Here is a 22862-nt window from a genome sequence, read left to right on the forward strand (position 1 = left end):
GTTGGCACACATAATGATCAAAAGAAAACTATTACCTGCCTTAGTTCTAGGGAGCGGCCCCACACAATCAATAATAACCCTCTCAAAGGGTTCCCCCACTGCCGGGATAGGATAGAGCGGCGCCCGTGGAATGACGTCATTGGGTTTCCCCACCACTTGACACGTAGAACACCCCCTGCAGTGCTGCGCCACATCCTGTTTCAACCCTGGCCAAAAAAAATTACGCAGTGTAGGAGACGGGAAATCACGACCAAAGAGAGTGAAGTTTCTTTGACCACACATCCGTGTGCATCATTTATTAGCATAGCCATGGATACCACAACAAACCAAGCCAAGCGTTAATATGGCCGCTCTAGCTACCCCGGATGCCCCGTGTCCTTAAAGTGACAGTGTAGGTGGATTATGTCCCGTCCAGGTAAGTGCCCATGTAAGTGCCCACTACATAAGCACCCTATCAAACGTCTTGTTGACCCCCAAATGCCCCGCGAGCCTATGATCATGAGCCAAACAAAGGATGTCATGACGGTACTTAAACGGAACCACAACCTGCGTCACCACATTCCAATCATTTCCCAATGACGCATCGGGATCAGGGGACCATTTACGCAGCAACACCCCGTCTCCCAGGACATAACAGCTTTTAAGGCCCTTACTCTCTCCTTCCCCCACAGCGGACGCAAAAAGCCCCGACAGGCTTGAATCCCTACCCTGTTCTGCGATAAGTTCCTCACGAGCGAAAGAGAACCCAGCCGCGCTACTGGCAACTTCAGCCGAGGAAATAGTGGGCAGCAATGAACCGGCTGAAACAGAAGAAACAACATCATCAGACTCAAGTTGGTCAACTGTAGGGGCAAGCTGAGACAATAACGACGAGCCAGGCTGCCCCTGGAGCGCCCCCTCCCCCTCAGGCTCCTCGCCGTCAGCCGCTACTATGGTATCGAACAAGTCCACATCGCCCTCTTCCTCGGCCCGAGCTCTAACAACCATGGCTCGCGTCACCGCACATGAAGAGAACACCCTCAGATACGCCTCTGCCAGGGTGTCTACAGCACCAGACTGTGCTGGCACACAAGTCACATCTGCCTTCACGAGGACCCTACCCCCTGCCAAATCGTTCCCGGGGATTAGTGACACCCCCGCAACCGGGAAACAACTTTCTACCCCAATGATGACCGGGCCCGACACCAACTCAGACGTCCGGTGGACAATGTGAAGCGGGACCTTCATCACATGCATCCCAAAAGACCTAACTGTTATCCCAGCATCCACCTCTGAACTACTGTCGAAGGACAACACATCCCCCCGAATAAATGACTGGGATGCAGCCGTGTCCCTTAATATGGTCACAGGAACCCTCACCCCATCACTAGCCAAGGATACAAAACCCCTGCTGATAAACGGTAGGTAAGCTTTAATATCCTCACCCCTTTTGTCGTACTCAACCGGTGCCATCACCAACGAAATCTGCTTACTGGGGCGAGTAAGGGCAAAAAATGTTCCTTTATATGGCCTCTTTTCCTGCAGTTAAAGCACTCACATGTTTCAGACTTCGCGCCCCGCTCAACCGCCTCGCCCCCACTGATACCACCAGTGCCCACAGTCTTGTCGCCGAAACCCCACCTCGGCCTACTCTCCACATTGCGCACAGGGTAACTTGGCCTGTCAAAGAGTGTCTTGTGCGTCAGCACAAACTCGTCCGCCAGGCTCGCAGCCACCGAACACTCAGTCACCTTATGCTCATTCATGTACATAGCAACATTATCGGGCAAACAATACGATTTGAACTCCTCAAGGAGCACGAGCTCCCGCATCTTAAGCAGGGTGTCTTCTCCGACGCGCACCACCGGTCAAACAACAGCTCTTTCTCATATGCAAAGTCCACATAAGTCTGCAAGCTGCCCTTTCTCAGAGCCCTGAACCGCTGTCTGTACGCCTCAGGCACCAGCTCATACGCCCTGAGAATCGCAGCTTTGACCGCCTCGTAGTTTTGGGTATTCGGGCACAGTGACGCATATACATGTTGGGCTTTTCCCGTAAGAGCACTCTGAACCCCACTGTCGGCCTACGCACAAAGTCTGCCACTGTCACCGGCATTTTTGAACAGGGGAGGAACAGGGGAGGAGAAGGAGAGAGATATCTATAACCACTATATATAAAAAACGAAACAACCAACCCCTAAAGAACAACAACAAAACAAGAAAAACAAAACGGCTTCACCCTATGTGTCTGTATAGTCCTGGGCCCTCATTCATCAACGTGTCTTACGCACAGATTTGTGCTTAACCTGTGCGTACGATCATTTCTAAGCAAAGTGGGATTCATCAATTTCAACTTGAACTTGACTCCGTGCTTACGTGTACGCACAGGTCGGAGCACACTTAGCTGACGCCCAGTGGTAGAATATCGTTACTACGCATAAGCGCTCCTCACTTCTGCATTAGTTTCAAGGCGGAAATAAAGACACTGGCGCGTGTTCTGTATGACCCCCGTAATCCATTATAGTTCATTGTGAAATAGCAACAGTAGTGTAATTATGGTCAAAACCCTATAAATAGCATTTGGAATAATAGATCTTTCTCTCAGAATGAATGCAGCATGGTTCAACTGAACAACTGCCTCTTTGAACTGCTGCCGTCAGGCAAGCGATACCGGAGTCTTATGGCGAGCACAGAAAGACTCAGAAGGAGCTTCTATCCCCAGGCCATCAGGCTGCTAAACGAACAATAATCGCTAAACGAACAATAATCACTATGCAACAACCATCAAATGCACACAGCACACACACCCACACGCACACACTCACTCAAACAAACAACTCACTGCAGCACCCACTCTCCACACTTTAGATCACACAAACACACTTACACTTTATATTTATTGATAAAGGATTTGCACTACAACTCGTACACCTACTGTGAATTGTACCTAAACTGCACCTCGTCCATTTATGCCTTGCACTATATAGTATTGTATATTAGTACACTGCACAGTATTGTATATTGTATGGTAACTACGTCTACGAACATTGTACATATGTCTAAACTGAACACTGTGACCTCTTTTTTTACTTCTAATTTTTACTATGTTTTTATTTCATACTTATCTTGTCATGCACAGTCTCTGGAGCGCAACAGTAAGAAGCATTTTGTACAAAAGTATTCTGTACTTCTGTATGACAACTATTAAAGAAACTTGAAACTTGAAACTTGAAACTTATATAGCGTTATCGGAACGTAGCTCAACTCGTTATTATTTTGCGCACAGACCGCAGAAACACGGGAACGTTTTGATTATATTTAAAAGGCTTTACGTTAAACGAAACAAGTGGAATTTCGAAGCTGTAAGCAGAATACAAGTCATGAACACCCACGATATAGTGTTCTTCCCCCTTTTTACTGTATAAGAAAGAATAAAAAAACGCATTGCAATGACACCAGGGTGTATGTGTATTACAAAACCCTTGCAATAATGTGTCTTAAATGAATGAAAAGCATACATGCTCTGGACACAGAGCATATCGTGTGGGTGATATGACTTGTATTATGCTTACAGGATTCCACGTATTTAGTTTTACAATGTCAAAGCCTTTTAATGTAAATCAAAACGTTCCCGTATTTCTGCAATCTATGTGCAAAATAATAACGAGTTGAGTTCTAACAAAGAACATAATTATTACATGCTGGTATGCTGATAGATATGATATGGCAAAGATTGGCGGAGACAACACAGGCTTCGAAAAAGTGATGGGAAAGCATGGCCTAGGAGAAATGAATGAGAATGGAGAGAGATTTGTGGACACCTGTGCCCTGAACAACCTGGTTGTCGGAGGAAGCGTCTTCCCACATAAGAGAATCCACAAGGCAACCTGGGTATCACCGGATGGAGTGACCGAGAACCAGATAGACCACTTCTGCATAACCAGCAAGTTCAGGAGATCACTACAAGACCTACGAGTAAGGCGAGGAGCAGACATAGCATCAGACCACCACCTACTAAGCGCTACGCTCAAGTTGAAACTGAAGAAACACTGGATGGAAACAACATCAAAGAAACAGATATTCAATGTCCACCTCTTAAAAGACACACAGATAAGAGAAGTGTTCACACTGAAGCTGAAGAATAGATATCAAGCCTTGCAAGATCTAAGCAGTGACGAAGGAGACCAGCAATACCAATGGGAAAGGATAAGGGAAACTCTCACAACAACATGTAAGGAAGTGATAGGAATAAAGAGTGGATATCAGCAGAAACACTACGCAACATAGAAGAAAGGAGACAGAAAAAGGCAGAAGTTAACAACAGCAGAACAAGGGCAACCAAGGCAAAAGCGCAAAGAGAGTACACTCAGGCAAACAGAAAGGTCAAAAGAAATGCCAAGAAGGACAAGCGAAACTACATCGACAACCTGGCTAAAGAAGCAGAAGAGGCAGCAGCAAAAGGAAACATGAAGGAACTGTATGACACCACCAAGAAACTGTCCGGAAAGTTCAGCAGACCAGAACGACCAATCAAAAACAAGGAAGGAAAGACCATCACAAGACTGGACCAACAGCAAGAGGGATGGGCAGAGTATTTTGAAGAACTACTGAATAGACCGGCACCACCTAACCCCCCGGACATTCAACCTGCGGAGACTGACATAGTCATCAACTGTGGAAAGCCCAGCAAGCAGGAAATCCAACAGGCCATTGCACAACTAAAGAATAGTAAGGCAGCAGGACCAGACAACATCCCTGCAGAGGCACTGAAGGCAGACATAGACACCTCGGTAGAGATGCTACACCCTCTGTTTGAGAAGATCTGGGAGAAAGAGGAAGGGCCAACAGATTGGAAAGAAGGCTACTTGGTCAAAATACCTAAGAAAGGAGACCTCAGCCAATGCCACAACTACAGAGGAATCATGCTTTTATCAGTGCCAGGAAAAATCTTCAACAGAATCCTCCTCGAACGAATAAAGAAAGCGGTGGTTCCGCAGCTAAGAGACCAGCAGGCAGGCTTCCGGCCCAATAGATCATGTGTGGACCAGATTGCAACCCTCCGAATCATAGTCGAGCAATCATTGGAATGGAACTCTCCACTATACATCAACTTCGTAGACTATGAGAAGGCATTTGACAGCCTCCACAGAAACACCCTCTGGAAACTGCTTCGACACTACGGCATACCAGAAAAGCTTGTCAACATCATGAGGAACTCCTATGAAGGTATGACCTGCAGAGTCATACACAGCGGACAGCTCACACGAAGCTTCCAAGTGAAGACCGGAGTAAGGCAAGGTGGTATCCTGTCCCCTTTCCTCTTCCTCCTGGCCATCGACTGGATATTGAAGACCACAACAGCACAGAGGAGAAACAGGATCCAGTGGACACTCACAACACAACTGGACGACCTAGACTTTGCAGACGACCTTGCCCTACTATCCCACAGTCGACAACAGATGCAGGAGAAGACTAACATACTGGCAGACACCTCAACACAACTAGGCCTCAACATCCACCAAGGAAAGACCAAAATACTCAAGATCAACACAAACAACAAAGACCCAGTAAACCTGGAGGGAACAGCACTTGAGGAAGTAGAATCCTTCACCTACCTAGGTAGCATCATAGATAAGAAGGGTGGCACGGAGGCAGATGTCAGAGCAAGAATCAGCAAGGCAAGGGCCTCATACATCCAACTAAAGAACATCTGGAGCTCCAAGGTTATCAGTCAGCAGACAAAGATCAGACTATTCAAATCCAACATCAAGCCAGTACTCTTATACGGATCAGAGACGTGGAGGACAACCAAGATCACAATGACTAGAGTGCAGTCATTCATCAACAGATGCCTGAGGCGGATCCTGAACATCCACTGGCCAGATACCATCAGCAACAATGATCTCTGGCAGAGAACGGTCGAACAACCAGTGGAAGAACAAATCAAGAGAAGAAAGTGGGGATGGATCGGCCACACACTACGCAAACCAAACACCAGCACCACCTGACAGGCCCTTAGATGGAACCCCCAAGGCAAAAGGAAGAGAGGCCGGCCCAAGAACACCTGGCGCAGGGACTTGGAGACAGACATCACACAGAGCGGACTGACATGGAAACAGCTGGAAAGCAAAGCACAGGACAGAGGACCCTGGCGAACTGTTGTCGACGGCCTATGCTCCCCCAAAAGGAGCGATAGGCGTAAGTAAGTATGCTGATAGAGTAAACTATTATATGAATATGACATGATATAAGGTATACACTGGTCCGTCGCATACACTGGTATGCGCAAGTTACTGTTGCATAATGTAGGCTATGGCTGCTATTATATGTAATCCATATAGGCTACCTAATAGTATATGATTTTTAGAGGCATCTATTTTGTTGTCGGTAATACCGACAACAAAATAGATGCCTCTAAAAATCATATAGCCAATCGAACACAACTAATAAAGGCATTCATATTACAGCACGGTTATAATGACACACAACCAACGCCAAACAGTGGTCAACGAACGGTCTTTATTAGTATTTTGAGCTGTCCAGGCAGAATTGCAGCAATGGTCTTAGGGAGCCGTTGATATCTGACATCACCGTTTACAAGTCCGCCTTTTATTTATCCCATAACACGCGATAGTGTCTTCTTGGTTCGACAGCAGTGAACAATCTCCGTGAAGTTTCTCAGAGTTCCGCTCGGGTCAGTCCATTATTTCACATCCCATGGGGGGTGTTTCCTCACTTTCATGACCATATATGGATAATCATGCACGAGCATTGACGGTAGAACAAAGTGGTATTCATCAACACGGAGGAGCATAGGACCTGTGTACGCACGGTTGATGAATCCCGATTTTTCTGTGCGTACACTGATTCTACATTCTGTGCTTACGTGTGGAAATAGAACATATTCTACGTCCACGTTGATGAATGAGGGCCCTGGTCCCTACCTACTTCGGCCACCGCTCCACTACCAAAACACTGGTACTGTATGTAAGAAATATAAGCGAGCACTGGCATGACCGCCTAACGCTTCCACACCTAGAGATATTCGCAAATCAACCACCGTCGTGTGTAAAAAAAAAAAAAAAAAAAAAAAACCAAACCCATCCCCAAACGTTCTCAACCCTCACTATAGCACCCCTATATAAGTAAACACTATACACACGCCGGCCTAGGAGGAGCCTGACAGGGTCCTTCTAATACCCCCGACCGCATGTGGTGTGTCCCCATGCGATGGAAGGCACCATATATAAAATGGTCCGACTGCCCTAGCTGGTTGAGAACGCTCCCTATTGGAGAAGTGTTTGCCAAGGGGGTCTAAAACATGGGTCACACACACGACAATGTCAACCATACCTCAGTGTGGATCCAGCCCAGCGGCCACCACCAAATGTTTGCTCCGAGTAGTTTGGCACGAGCCCCCATATTACGTAACCATTGACTACAGGAAGGCTCGTTATCTGGTCAATGTTACATAATAAAGAGACGGTAGCCAAAGTATCTAAATAAAGAATATTTAATGTATAATTGGCATGGTTTTGTAATCCAAAATGAACATCAAATAATAAACAGACAAACACAGAACTATACAGACAGGATCAGCACCAGACGGAAGGGATGACAGACTACTTATACACAGGGGAATGACGAGACAACACACACCTGGGGTAATGGTAATTGGGTACACCTGGGGGAAAACAATAGGGACTACACACCATGACAGAGGACTACATCTAGACATGACGACTCACATTAGGAGCGCCTGATCAGGGCACAAACATATACCCCCACATAACAGTCAATAACGGCGATGGCTATGAAAACAAGGCACAATCGAGCTGAAATTGACGTTAAATTGCTCTAACCTGTGGCCGGTGAGATTCCAAAATGAATATTGCAATTATTTGATTGCCATCTGGTAGATTGTATGTCCATTTGGGCCATGACATAACCCACCACAGCATAATGAATCGGGGGTCCCGGAAACTATTCAATGCGATCGAAACTATTCAATGCGATCGGGTAAAGCCCTTGGTCAAGGTTACTAGAAAAGTCCGCCCGGAGGAATCTCATCGACACACAGCCCCATACACAGAGTCTCAAAGGGAGACTCTGCTGCATACCACTAGCAACATCGGCCGCATACCACCAGGCGGCGGTATTGGACTTTTGCGATCTCAGACTCATTCCCTATGGTTACACAGGCTCCCTGGATGGATAATGATTGGGAATAGTGAATAAAATAAATAACAATCAAATAACGTATATATGTGGTTGGCGCTCAACGATTGGCGGACAAACACGTATTAAATCGTTGTTGGCATTGTTTTGCATTGTACCTCACTGTTTACAACTGTTAGATTGTACCTAGGTTGTACTTTAGATTGTATATTGTATATATGTACTGTATATTGTATATTCCTCTTTACTTACCTTTTTACTTACTTTTTACTTACTTTCTTACTTACTTTTTTTTACTGTATGAAGCACACTCTCAGGGGCTCATACAGAACCAAGCAGTTCACTGTAAAGTATGTGTATTTTATTGTGACAATTAATAAACCTTGAAACTTACAAACTAATCCGTTCAAACAAAGAACAATGCACCATAGGCTAGTCCATGTAGTACTCATTATACATGTTATAACTATATGTGGAGGAGTGGTGATTTCAATGATTTTATGTCGGATAAAAAAAACTGATAATATCTCTGTCTCTCTCACTCACTCTCTCACCCTCTCTGTGTTTGCTCTTTTAGGAAGTCAAAGGAGGAGTATGATGCTGAAATGTCTCGGCGGTTGCTATTTGAGGAAGAGCTTGGCTCCACCTCCAGTAGCTGCTCTGATAGGCCAGCTGTGGAGGGAGCGAGAGCCCAGCAAGCAACCTCTGCCCCCAGCCGACAGAGCACCACTGCCAAGGTGAGCCACTGTGTGCCACCTGTTCTACAGCTGTTACTGCTCTACTATCATAGTTAAGGTGACCTACTGTAGTAGACTGCTGTTCTGTTATCATAGCTAAAAACTAAGGCTGTCAAAGTTAACGTGTTAACCCCCGATTCTATTAACGGCACTATTTTTTTTTACTCACGATTAACTTTTTCCAAAACTTTTTTTTATTTTAATTTTTTTTACTAGACTTCACTCAGGTGTATTATTGATACTCTCATTGATACTATGTTTGTTTCTTACTCAAAGTGTGTGTGTGTGTGTGTGTGTGTGTGTGTGTGTGTGTGTGTGTGTGTGTGTGTGTGTGTGTGTGTGTGTGTGTGTGTGTGTGTGTGTGTGTGTGTGTGTGTGTGTGAGAGATAGAGAGAGATAGAGAGGGGGGGTGAGAGCGATGAGGAAGGGGCAAGAGAGTGTGTGTGAGAGAGAGAGAGGGGGGTGGGGTGGGAGTTCTCAGCCCTTGTGTGGGTGAATGTAACAAGTTCCTAACGTTTTCTTTCCCCTATTATTTCATGCACTTTATTCATTGTTTTAAATTATTATTTTCTTTTAAGTTATTTTGTGCATCACTCTGTTTTGAATTTGATGCAAATTTGCAATGCATGAGGGTCATCCTTTTGTGTTAAATGGCTGCATAAAGCAAGCATTTGTTGACTCATGTTGATAAGAGTATTAAAACTTGAAAAAGATCAGTTTAAGGTAGATACTTTTTTAAACAATGCGATTAATCGCGAGTTAACTATGGACAATCATGAGATTAATCAGATTAAATATTTTAATCGATTGACAGCACTACTAAAAACCCCTATGCATAATAACCTCCACGTTTGCAAGGTCACACACTTAAAGGAGCAGTAGGCGACCATTGACTTGGGGAAGAACTTTCAACAACAATGCCCTTCCCAATCAGAAGGCACACAATCCCTAGAAATGTGACTAAACAAAGTCGTTTTGCCCTGAGGGATGATTTACAATAAAGTGCTATAAAAAAACGCAAAAGTTAGGGTGCTTAAATTATATATAACTCTCAAAACGCTAGGGTTAGCACTTAGCACACAAAATAATACATGTAACTAACTAACTAACTGGTTCAGCATAAATCCAAAGTATTTCCAAACGGGGCTTTTCAGATTGCGCTCTCCGGAGCTGAGTTGGGATCTGAACTCTCTGCCATCATCACGAATTGGAAGCGCTGTTGCCAAGGCCAGATTAAGACTTCAGAGGCCCCTGGGCCAGATTCTTGTGGAGGCCCCCCCACACACACATAAGTGCACACACGCACAGTGGCGTTTTTATATGTCTCTTTAAAAAATATATAGAATATTTAGAAGTGGTGGGCTCTGAGGGCCAAGCTAAAAGGACTTTGATCACCCCTGCCCACTTTGACAACCTAGGATGGCTTAGAGTAGACGATAGAGTACAGCAACTTGCAATGGGCCTGGTCTACAAGATACACTACACGACCAAGGTACCCATGTACATGTCAAAATACTTCCCAAAGGTCAGTGAATACCACAATCACAACACCAGAGGGAGCTCCACAAATCATGTTAAACCCAGATTCGGCTCAAACAAGGGACTAAACACGTTTCGCAATTATGCCACATCAATGTCGAACGCCCTACCCAAAGCTGTAAAGGAATGTGAATCACTACCCACTTTCAAAAACACTCTCAAAGAACACCTACGGGAGACTGCAATTCGAAACTGGCCCCTGTAAATGTCCTAACACAACCCCCTCCAATGTACAGTAAATGACCAAGTATGGTTTTGTCAATATTCCAATGTACAGTTTTGCTTGTACAGTTGTACAGTCATGTTCAAGCACCGCCGGCGGCAGGGCTGTCATCATCGCGGTCTGCCTCAGAGTCATTCGTGTTGGTGTTGGGGCTGGGCTGTGGAGATGCGGCGGGCGTATACGAACAGGTGGCACTGGCAGCCACTGGTGGTGGTGGGCCGGCTGAACTAGAGGCTGCCGCTGCCTCTTCTCTGTCGCTAGCATCAATAATAATAATAACGTTAGCATTCTCGTCCTCTCTGCCCACGGCGCCTGGCTCAGCCTCTTTAACGATGTTGCTGCTACTACTAGTGCTAGCCAGGGGGAGGGGGCTATCCTCCTCCAGGTCCTCCTTAGTCTTACCTGACGGGGTGAAAAAAGTAGAGATAGTTGGTATGCTTTGCCGAAGTAACTCGCTCTTTCTGTCCCTTTCCTGTTTAGATTTTAACTTAGCAGCTCCGCTTTCCCACCGTTTAACTTTTTTATCCATGTTTTTTGAGTGTCAGTCATATGATCATACAGTACTAATCGAGACGAGTCTTAGCCTACTTGATCAACTTGCAAGTGCAATTCTCGCGATCAGTGGTCACCTGACCTGACAGTGACCCCTGGACCTGGACGTCAGTGTCACGTAGACTCAACGTCTCTCACCCCTCATTATCAAACAATCAATCATATTTGTATTTGCAATACAAATTTTTGTATAAAAAATGTAGATAGAGAAGAGATTAGATGATACTAGTAGTCACTATAGATGCTGTGAAAGTAAACGCTGGATGAGGATCTGATTATATATATTTTTTTTCTTTTATTTTTTTTTATTAGTGTGTAGTGGATGCCCCTAGTCGCGTTATTTCTAAACCTAGCCGCATTTCTGGCAAGACGCTCTCTGATTGGCCGACGCCTGTTTCTACACTGGTTAAGCTTAGGCACTCTTTCGAAGTTGGTCAGTCAGTGGCTAGGTTTAGAAATAACGCCCCCTAGTCACTAGGGGGAGCTCGATGATATCCGCTATCAGCACCGGCGGGTCTCTGCTGTCTGTCATGAATAATGATCCCAATCTGCCTTATTCGTGTTGGGCCGTGTCTATTCTTTTACCAACGGATTTCCAGTTCCGCGTTCGCGTTCTGCGATCTGATTGGCCACTGACGTTTCTTAGGCGACTCTTTCGAAGTTGGTTAAGGTTAGAGTATGGAATCAGGGCTGGTGTTCTATCGCCCTGCTCTAAGACAAACTCTAACCTTAACCAACTTCGAAAGAGTGCCTAAGCTTAACCGGTGAAAGAAAGAGGCGTCACACGATTGGCGCTACCAGAAACGTCAGTGGCCAATCAGAGCGCAGAACGCGAACGCGGAACTGGAAATCCGTTGGTAAAAGTATTCAGGCGTCGGGGCTGGGATGTGGAGATGAAAGTTTTGACTTTTTATTGCTGTTTTTACCTCAAACGGAAAACCTCAAACTCTTATGAAGAGGAGAAAAAATACTCAAGATTAGCCACTTGCAGACGGCAGGGTGTGACATACTGTATATTTTAGTTGATGAAATATTTTTGTTGACTAAATATTTTAGTTGATGAAATATGTTTTCATTTCAGTGTCACAGTATGACATCGATCTCCAAAATAAGAAAAAAATAAAATGTGGGGCCTCTAGTGACGAGGGGCCTCCAAAATAAAAAAAAAATTAAAGTTAAAGAAAAATAAACAAATATTTGGGGCCTCTAGTGACGAGGGGCCTCCAAAAGGCCTCTAGTGATGAGGGGCCTCCAAAAGGCCTCTAGTGATGAGGGGCCTCCAAAAGGCCTCTAGTGATGAGGGGCCTCCAAAAGGCCTCGAGTGACGAGCGACCTAAAAAAAAAAAAAAGTAAGTAAGTAAAAAAAGATTATAATAATAATTTGGGGCCTCTTGTGACGAGGGGCCTCCAAAAAAAATGTAAGTTAAAAAAAAAATTTGGGGCCTCTAGTGACAAGGGGCCTCCAATTTTTTTTTTAATTAAACATTTTAATTTTTTTTTATTTTTTTTTGAAGCCCCTCGTCACTAGAGGCCCACTTGGACGGCCCGGTCGTTAATCCGGCCCTGGCTGTTGCATATCATTCTAACCCTTCCAGAAGCTTTGTGGTCCCAGTCTTGAACTTTCCATAAATGTGTCTCCACTCTCCATGAATCCATTTAGTTAGATCCAGCACTGAATGTATCTTGTGATTATTATTCATTTTCAACAACGACAACAACTATTAGCCGTTAGCTATTTCCTGGTTGATTCCGGACATGATGTCACACGAATGCCAGGCTGCTCAGCCAATAGACAATTTGTTTTATTAGTGTGAATGTATACTTTTATCCAGTGCTTTTTTAAGGTGCACGTAAAGGGCGCAGTGATATCCCATGAATATATATAGCTGTCACGTCTTTCCTGTCCGTCATGCAGCGCGTTCAGACACACGTGACAAGTCGAGAGGGAGAAACACAATTCACACAATTCGAATATAAATTTTTACAATCTAATGTATGTTTTTTTGAACAATTCTATTATTAATTTGAATATAGAATATTAGTTGACAGCCCTAAATCTCACACACATCCGAAAAGTAAACCGTTTTGAACACGTTCATTTAGTTTGACAGTTATTGCAAGTAAATGAGTTTGAATATGTCCACCAGTGATATCATCGGGGACTAGGGATGGGTACCGAATTCGGTACTTTTAAAGGTACTTACCGAAACATGTCGGTACTACCGAGTATCGATTCACGTGAGATAAAAAAAATATATAAAATAAAATAATGTATTTATTGTAGTTATTTGAAGTTTGGATATTTTTTTTCACGACTGAGGAAGGTAAATTACATTTTTAGAGACTAAAGTACCGAAAAAGGTACCGTTGGGTACCGGTATCGATTCACATGTACCGGTACCGGTACCGTATCGGTTCAAATGTGAAAGGTATCCATCCCTATCGGGGACATAGAATCCTTGTGTTGTGTTAATCACAGCACCATGATAAGCAGTTGCTATAGGACAGGGGTTGGCAACCTGCGGCTCCGGAGCTGCATGCTGCTCTTAGCCACTCTGCTATGGCTCCCTGTTACTTAAAAAAATAAAGAAATAAAAATGTATTACATTTTTTATACATTTTTTACATCTCTTATTTTGGAGATTGAGGTCATACTGTGACACTGAAATGAAAAAATATTTCGTCAACTAAAATATTTTGTCAACTGAAATAATTCATCAACTAAAATATACGTTGCACCTCTCCCTGCCGTCTGCAGGTGGCTAATCTTGAGTTTCGGATCCCCCAGTAAACTAACCATGGATAAATCCCAAAAAAGGAAAGTCTGAGGAAAATAGAGCGTTTAATTCAGCATGGATTAATTTGCTTTCACGACTAACGATGCTGGCTTACCTGTATGCCTGATATGTGGTGAGAAATTTGCGAACAACAAAAAATTTACTTTTTATTTTATAAATGTTACACAAATAAGGGAATGACTCAAATAGAGCTGCATAGTTCTGTGTTTTTTTTTTTTTTTTTACTTTATTTTTTTAGCGTTTATCGCTTTTCCTGGTCAAGCATGACCGACAGATGCAGGGTGAAACGGGAGAGAGAGCAGGGGAAGACATTTGGTAAATGACGGCGGGTCCGGGAATCGAACTCGGGGTCAGCCGATCCGCGACGCAGCGCGGTACTCCGCGACGAGCGCGGTACATGGTGTGCTACTGGAGCGCCCCTATAGTTCTGTGTTTTATTTCAAAGTAGGTCTACAGATGCCAGTCTATTTTCAAAGTGGACAACTCTTTATTTGATACATTTTCCACAAATAAGGGAAGGACTCAAATATACCTGCATAGTTCAGGGTTTTATTTCAAAGTAGGTCTACAGATGCCAGTGTTGTTTCTCCTCTTCTGTGTTTTATTTCAAAGTAGGTCTACACATGGTAGTCTTTTTTCAAAGTGGACTACTTTTAATTTGATAAATGTTCCACAAATAAGGGAAGGACTCGAACATACCTGCATAGTTCAGGGTTTTATTTCAAAGTCGGTCTACAGACTCCATTGTTTTGTCTCCTCTTCTGTGTTCTATTTCAAAGTAGGTCTACACATGCCAGTCTTTTTTCTCCTCGTCATACGAGTTTGAGGTTTTCCTTTGTTATAACAGGTAAAAACAGCAATAAAATGGCAACAATTTTCTTTTAGTTGTTTTATAATTCCATTAATGCAACAAACTGTGTGCTATAAGTATAACGTATAATACATCGCTAATTACTTTGGGTATGCAATCGTCAGGCGTTTTATGCTAAATGTGGTGTATGCTTGGGGATAACTATATATAAAACGATATTTACACTGTGTTGTCTTCATTTTAAGGGTAAATTGGTTTTGCGGTTCCAGATGAATTTTTTTTGGTGGTATTGCTATTTTTTCATCTACATCATTTCCTGGCAATGTAATTAACACAACACAAGGAGTCACTATCCCCGATGACATCACTAGTGGCGATATTCAAACAAATTAATTCTATATAATCTGTTAGCCATGTTGGTCTCTGTGATAATTCATCAGTAGGGCTGTCATTAAAAAATAGGCTCTGATAAATTGCAGTCAACACAAAAGTGTTAATGAAGAAATACGTGACAAATTGGCCAGGGGAGGTAATCAGGGGTACTTATCACTTATCAGTCCTTAAATAACATTGACCGGCGATCCCATAGAGTTAAATAAAATATGGGCTTCTCCGATGTCTGTTGACCTGTCGGTTCCTTCATGGGGTAAGGATGACACCGCTAACGTTAGCATCCTCAGCAAAGATTTATAGGCGCTGGTTGGATCCCGGCCGCTCTCCAAACATCGGTGGAAGGAAAGTGCGTATGACTTGGGTTTAATTCAGAAGTCTGTTCAAATCAAATCAAATTTATTTATAGGGCCCAACAACACACGTTAATGTCCCCATGGGCCGTACAGATCTTCTTTAAACAAGTCAAGAAGAAAACATAACAATAAGTCAAGAACAGAACAAGAACACCATAAGGTGCAAACATTTTTAGATGGATGCAAATAAATGAAAGAATGCAAGCACTCCCAGACATACCCCACGCGAAGGTAAGGAAAAACTCACTAAAACCTAACAATAGGGAAAAAAAGCTCCACAGGCAGTGTGGAGGAGAGAAACCTTAGAAGGGCCATTCAAGGGGGGATCTCCCTTCTTAGATGTTGGTGATAGTAGTGTTGCAGACGGACAGTTGGTAAGCATGCACTCATGTGTGTAGTGGAACACAGATGAGTGCATGCAATAGCAACTGTACATTTTGAAAAATTAAAGATAGAGCTAATAGCGATAGCAACTGAACATTTTGAAAGATTAAAGATAGAGCTGATAGCAATCTATTTGAGGCACAGGGGCGGCGCAAAGAGGGTCACGTCCTCCCCGTCTTAGTCAAGGGACATTTAACACTCCGGTCGTTGCTCAGGGACAGCCGGAGACAGGGAGATAGGGGCGGCGCAGAGAGGGTCACGAACTCCCCGACATCATCGCGGGACATCCGGCACTCCGGTCACCACTACGAGACCTCCGGAGACAGGGGGGCACGCAGAGGGGGTCGCAACCTCCCGGCCTTCGTCACGGGACGTCCAACACTCCAGGACAGCAAGTCATAGGGAGACAGGGAGACGGGACAGGCGTTAGACGGCTCATGAGATTGTAGTAGGCGGACATAGCAATAGATACAAGTGGTAGGCATATATGTGAAAGGAGTAGATATATGAAGTAGGCGTATTATGTGAATAGAAATGGAAGTACTTAACCCAGCAATGAAACCGCATTGACTGTTAATCTGTTAACAGTCTGTTAATACTGTTAATCAGTTGACAGGACCACGGACAGACGGCGGTGAATAACTGATCCAAGGCCTCGGAGGTGCATGTAGAGCAGTCACTACAATCTTGGCCAAGACCCCGAGGCATCCATCACCTTAGTCAGCGCCAGGAGACGGGCACTCAGAGAGAAGGGGGGGAGGGGGGGGGGGAAGAGTTAGAGAGTTCCCATGTTTGTGGTGCTGCAAAGGAGCAGACATGTAGTACCCTGTAGTGCCATGTAGTACCATGTAGTACCCCGTAGTGCCATGTAGTACCCTATAGTACCCTGTAGTGCCATGTAGTGCCATGTAGTACCATGTAGTACCCTGTAGTACCCTGTAGTGTCATGTAGTACCCTGTAGTGCCCTGTGGTACCCTGTAGTGCCACGTAGAGCCATGTAGAGCCATGTAGAACCCTGTAGTGCCATGTAGTACCATGTAGTACCATGTAGTACCATGTAGTACCATGTAGTACCCTGTACCCTAACTAAACTACCCTGTAGTAAACTACCCAGTGGTACCATGTAGTACCCTGTACCATAACTAAACTACACAGATTAATCTAAAGGTCAGTCCCCGACCAGGTGAGATCAGGGTAGGTTGAAGGAGAGAGAGAAAAGATGAGTCTTAAGCAGGGATTTAAAAGCTTCGACAGAGCAGGCGCCCCTGATGACAGCAGGTAATTTGTTCCACAGGTAGGGAGCGCGGTAGACAAAGGCTCTGTGGCCGGCGGATTTCTTTTTAACCCTAGGGGTCGATAGAAGCCCCGCATTTTGTGAGCGCAGAGCACGAGCGGGCGAGTATCGGGAGATGAGATCGGATAGATAGAGCGGTGCAAGCCCATTTAAAATTTTGTAGGTGAGGAGTAGCACTTTAAAGTCAGAACGGGCTTGGATAGGAAGCCAGTGTAGGGCGGACAAAACTGGTGTGATGTGATCAAATTTTCTAGTTCTAGTTAGTATCTGTGCAGCCGCATTTTGCACGAGTTGAAGATTTTTGATGCTTGAATTAGGTAGGCCTGACAAAAGTGCATTACAGTAGTCCAGACGTGATGAGACAAAAGCATGAATCAGGGTTTCAGCATCAGCCAGAGTTAAAATGGGGCGTATTTTTGCGATATTACGAAGATGGAAGAATGCAATTTTGGTGACATTTTTTATATGTGCATTAAATGAGAGGGAGGAATCAAAAATGACTCCAAGGTTTTTTATGGTGGAGCTCTGGGATACATGACAGGTATCAAAGTGGAGGGAGATGTCCTGAAACAGGCCCCTCCGGCCGCCTCAGACCCACTCTTATCCAGCTCCGGGGGGGTCATCAAACAGGCCCCTCCAGGCCGCCTCAGACCCACTCTTATCCAGGCTCCGGGGGGGTCATCAGAGAGAGGCCGGCCGCCTCAGACCCACTCTTATCCAGGCTCCGGGGGGGTCATCAGAGAGAGGCCGGCTATTCTCAGTCCTTGCTCCACAATGGTGGAACGAACTTCCCACCACATTCGGGACAGCCGTAACCTGACCAATTTTCCGCCGTCGACTATTACACACAATAAATAAAATTTATTTAAAATAAAAAAATAATAATGACCTTTTTTTACTATATTTCTACTATCCATGCACTTTGCTACTAAATAATCTTCCTTGCCTATATTACTACCTACTATGCTAATAAGTGTATACTACTATCCACTCAAGACTGTAGCACCCAAGTTCAACACTGTTACTTAGCTGCCAGAGTTGTACCCTTCCTGCTGACTTGTTGTACAGAACTTGTAAGTCGCTTTGCATAAAAGCCTCTGCAGGGGTTCCCAAAGTGGGGGTCGCCAGATGATTACATTTTAAAAAAAATTATCCAAAAGAAATAAAACAAAAAAAATTGAAAAAAAGTGTATGCAGTCAGGCCACTGAACTTAGAAGCAGGCCAGGCCAGTATTTCTAGTTGCAGCAGCGCAATAGTTAGATAACCTAGGTGGGGAACAACCAGGAGATCACTGCAACTCACACAAGTTGGAGAACTATCTCTCTCTCTTGCTCTCACACACACAAAGGGAGCCGCATGTGATTGGTGGAAGCGGGACCCTTACAAAAAACTGTTGTTGCTAATCATTGACACATGCTAGCCTGTAATAATCCCCCCCAGAAAAATCTACTTTGCATTTGATATATTGCAAATATATGCCATCACACACACTGGCATTTAAAGGGTTAGAATTATAAAATTAATATGTGGTGTTATGATCAGGGCTGAAGTTGAATAAAAGATTGTATTTTTTTCAATCTGAGATTACAAAAAAACATATGTTTTTTGCCATCACAAACACTGGCATTTAAAGGGTACAAATAAAAAAATTCCTGCAACAGAATGCAGGAAATTAAGTCTTTGTAACAAAAGAATTCCTGGGACCCCCAGACCCCCTGCTTAAAAAGTGGCCTGACTGGGGCTATATTTTGCACTATATTTCCTGGCCTGAATGATTTCCCCAGTCCGGCCCTGGTTAAAAGCCTCCAATGCGTATTATTGTGTGCGTTTGAACGTTTGCATGTTTCAACCATACATTTCCATTTATAAAAAAAAAGAAAAAGATTATAATTCGATTTTTTTTATTTTTTTTTACCTCCTATAATAGTGGGGGTCGCGGCTCTCTGACACCATTATTTGGCGGTCGCGGCCTGAAAAGTTTGGGAACCCCTGAGCTAAATGACAAAATGTAAATGTAAAATGTCCGGTTACTCATCATTCTTCCAGTTTACATGTCGGAGTGATGTAAACGCACTGCCCACCAGGACTTGCTTTGGAAGTTATGGGATGCGGTTGGGGTAAAATATGTGATGTGGTTTCATTTGCGTAGATAAATTGCCATAATTAACATGTTAATATACTGCCCTCATAACCAGCATTACCTCTATGTGTCTGTATTTTCGTCTTTGTTAAACTGATCTTGGTGTTGTGTCACAAATCTCCTTTTCCATTTTCCTACATGCACTCAATGCTACCATTGTTTAAAGGCTGAAGTTAAAGGCTGATGTTAATGGGCCTATCTCAAAACCCCCCCTCTTTACTTGATCCTCCAATCACAACTGTTGCTAGTTTGTCTGAGGGAAGCAACAGTTGTATTCGGAGGATCAAGAAAAGAAGGCAGGGGTTTGAGATCAATATATCAATTGAGGTCAATATTAGCGCTCCCTTCTAACATTGAATTTGTCCTTTCTTTTGATGTGTCCTCCTCGGTCCACTGTGCTGTCCACTCCATGCTCAGACCAAAGCTGTGGGGAAGGCTGGGAACAGCAGTAGTCTCCAGTCCCCTCTAGTCAATGGAATCTCTCCCACGGTAACTGAATCAGCCTCATATAGTCGCAGTAGTAGTTGCGGAGTAGTGAATGCGGAAATCCAACTTAATGGAACTGTCAAAGTGAATTTAGCTATTTTCAGCAATTTGATAATACGGTCAATTGATACAACCGAAAGATCATTTGAAGACAACTATTGTTGTTTTCAATGAGAGCAAGTGGCATTTACCTTCTCTTACATGACAGCAAGATGCTCTGCAGTAGTACTAGTAATAGACACAGGAGAATGGAGGAACGGGGTTGGGGGGGTGGGTAGTAGTCCGTCAGGACGGGAAATGGAAGCCTGAGATCAGGTGAGAATTGGCTCATAATGCTGAAGCCTATGGTTTTAAGCTAACTGCCGTTGTATTGAATGTCAAGCTATGTCATTTGTTGTTGTCCTAAGTGTACTGTGGCCTATCTGAGAGCAGGTCTTGTCTTTCTCACTCCAGGTTAACCACATACCAACCAGGAGGGAGGAGGGCACAATGGCTGCCACGGGAGGCCAGAAGAGTCCAGCCAAGACCAGCTCTGCTGCTACTACTCCTCTTAAAGTCAACACAGGTGGCTCACAGTAATACTCATGCGCTGGCTCTCTGTTCATAGGTTCACAACCTTGTTATGATTCATGCCAAGGATCAAAGGTGATGACGTCGATTGGGATATGTTCGAGGGAAGCGCCAGTGACGTCAGCGAGTTCGCAGACACTGTTGTTAGCTTTATAACAACACTAGCTGATAGTATCGTCCCCACAAAGAAGGCGAGGGTCTTCCCGAACCAGAAAACGTGGGTGGACAGTACTATCAGAGCAGCCCTGAAAACTCGCACCACTGCTTACAACCTGGGCAGAGAGTCAGGAAACATGGAAGAGTACAAGACAACAGTCTACACTCTGTGCAAGGCTGTTAAACTTGCGAAAAGGACGTATGCTGACAAGATGGAGGCACAAATGGCACAGAATGACACAAGAGGCTTATGGCGGGGACTGAGGACGATAACTGACTACAAAGTCAGCGCCCCCTCAATGGGGAGCGACGACGCCTCTCTTGCGGACCAGCTCAACACCTTCTACGAGCGGTTTGGTGCAAACAGTGGCGCCGCTAGCTCAATGGCTAATGACGTCACTGGCGCGCCGGCTGTTGTGGAGGGGGGGGGGGGGGGGGGGGGGGGGGGGCTCCGCGGGGGGCGGGGACGCTCTCTCATTGACGGTACACAGTGTGAGAAGAGCATTTATGCAGGTGAACACCAGAAAGGCTGCTGGCCGAGATGGAATAACAGGACGCATACTTAAGTCCTGTGCTAACCAGCTAGCCCCTGTGTTCACCACCATATTTAATCGATCCCTGGCGGAGTCGGTGGTCCCTGCCTGCTTCAAGATGTCTACCATTATCCCGGTACCAAAGAAACCCTCCCCAACAGGTCTCAATGACTACAGACCGGTGGCACTCACCTCTGTGGCCATGAAATGTTTTAAGAGGCTGGTCATGGATCACATTTGTGCCTCCCTCCCCAGTGATATGGACCCTATGCAATTTGCATACAGGCCAAACAGGTCCACTGATGATGCGGTCTCCCAAGTACTGCACAGCACCCTCTCCCACCTTGACCGTCAGAAGGGGGGCTATGTGACACTGTTGTTCATTGACTACAGCTCAGCGTTTAACACCATAGTCCCCACCAGACTGGTAGACAAGCTGATCGAGCTGGGTCTGAGCTCCGCTCTGAGTGCCTGGATACTGGACTTTCTGAGTGAAAGGCCCCAGGCAGTCAGGGTGGGGGGTCAGACCTCCAACACCATCACCATGAGCATCGGGTCCCCCCAGGGCTGTGTTCTGAGCCCCCTGCTGTACTCACTAAACACACATGACTGTGTGGCCAAGTTCAGCTCCAACTCCATAGTGAAGTTTGCGGACGACAGAGTGGTGGTGGGGCTGATCTCGGACAACGACAAGAAGGCCTACCGGGAGGAGGTTGAGGTACTGGAACGCTGGTGCCAGGACAACAGCCTGCTCCTGAACATTGGTAAAACCAAGGAGCTGATCGTGGATTTTAGGAGGAGACAGCAGGAGACACACACACCACTGAGGATAAACGGGGCTACCGTGGACAGGGTGAGCAGCTTCAAGTACCTGGGGGTCCACATCTCAGAGGATCTGACATGGACAACACACATAGACTCAGTCGTAAAAAAGGCGAAGCAGCGCCTCTACCACCTGAGACAGTTAAGGAAGTTCAGAGTATCTGGGAAGATACTCCAGTCCTTCTACTCCGGAGCTGTAGAGAGCATCTTGACTGGAAACATCACTGCCTGGTATGGAAACAGCACGGCGCAGGACAAGAAGGCCCTACAGAGAGTGGTGCGCTCAGCCGAGCGTACCACGGGGTATTGCACTACCACCCCTGCAGGTCCTATACAACAAGAGGTGCAAATCCAGAGCCTGCAGAATAATGAAAGACCCTCACCACCCCAACAACAGCCTGTTCATGCTGCTGCGGTCAGGCAAACGCCTGCGAACACCAGCAACTAGGACAGAGAGACTTCGGCTCAGCTTTTTCCCCCAGGCCATCAGAGCCTTGAACACTGAACTCTCCACACACAAGCACACATGAGCACACACACAACACACACACTGTACACGCTCACACACTAGCATCCACTTTAACATGAGTACACACACACTCATGCTGCACACGCTCACACTTATGGCCACTTTACAAAAGGAAAGGTCACTTTAAGAATAGTATAGTATAACTTGAGATTGTATAATATAGCATTGTATAACAGTGTACATAAAGACCCAGTGCCTCATCCATAGCTAACAGTGTATTGCACTACCACAGGACCTAGCATGTCCTACCATGCTCTGTAAATAACTCATGTACATATACCGATATGCCCTACTTTGTTTACTTGTTTATTGCACAATGTCGTTCTATTGGATTCTTATTATATATTACTATTGTATTATGCACATCGTTGCGGGCAAGACCCC

General features: G+C 44.9%; 1 protein-coding gene across 3 annotated transcripts in view; it reads left to right on the forward strand.

Annotated features, from left to right (window-relative positions):
• Positions 1-22862, forward strand: part of cfap36 (cilia and flagella associated protein 36) — a 140709-nt gene that overhangs the window by 99417 nt on the left and 18430 nt on the right. For 2 of the 3 annotated variants that reach the window (XM_084321443.1, XM_084321445.1), the window contains 3 exons: positions 8734-8893; positions 19800-19871; positions 20322-20433. In XM_084321443.1, the coding sequence (XP_084177569.1) occupies positions 8734-8893; positions 19800-19871; positions 20322-20433 (344 nt within the window). The remainder of the gene's footprint in view (positions 1-8733; positions 8894-19799; positions 19872-20321; positions 20434-22862) is intronic. The other variant, XM_084321444.1, reaches the window with a different exon arrangement.

The sequence above is a fragment of the Notolepis coatsorum genome (assembly GCF_963971535.1).
Source record: "Notolepis coatsorum genome assembly, chromosome: 9".
NCBI classification, from domain to species: Eukaryota; Metazoa; Chordata; class Actinopteri; order Aulopiformes; family Paralepididae; genus Notolepis; species Notolepis coatsorum.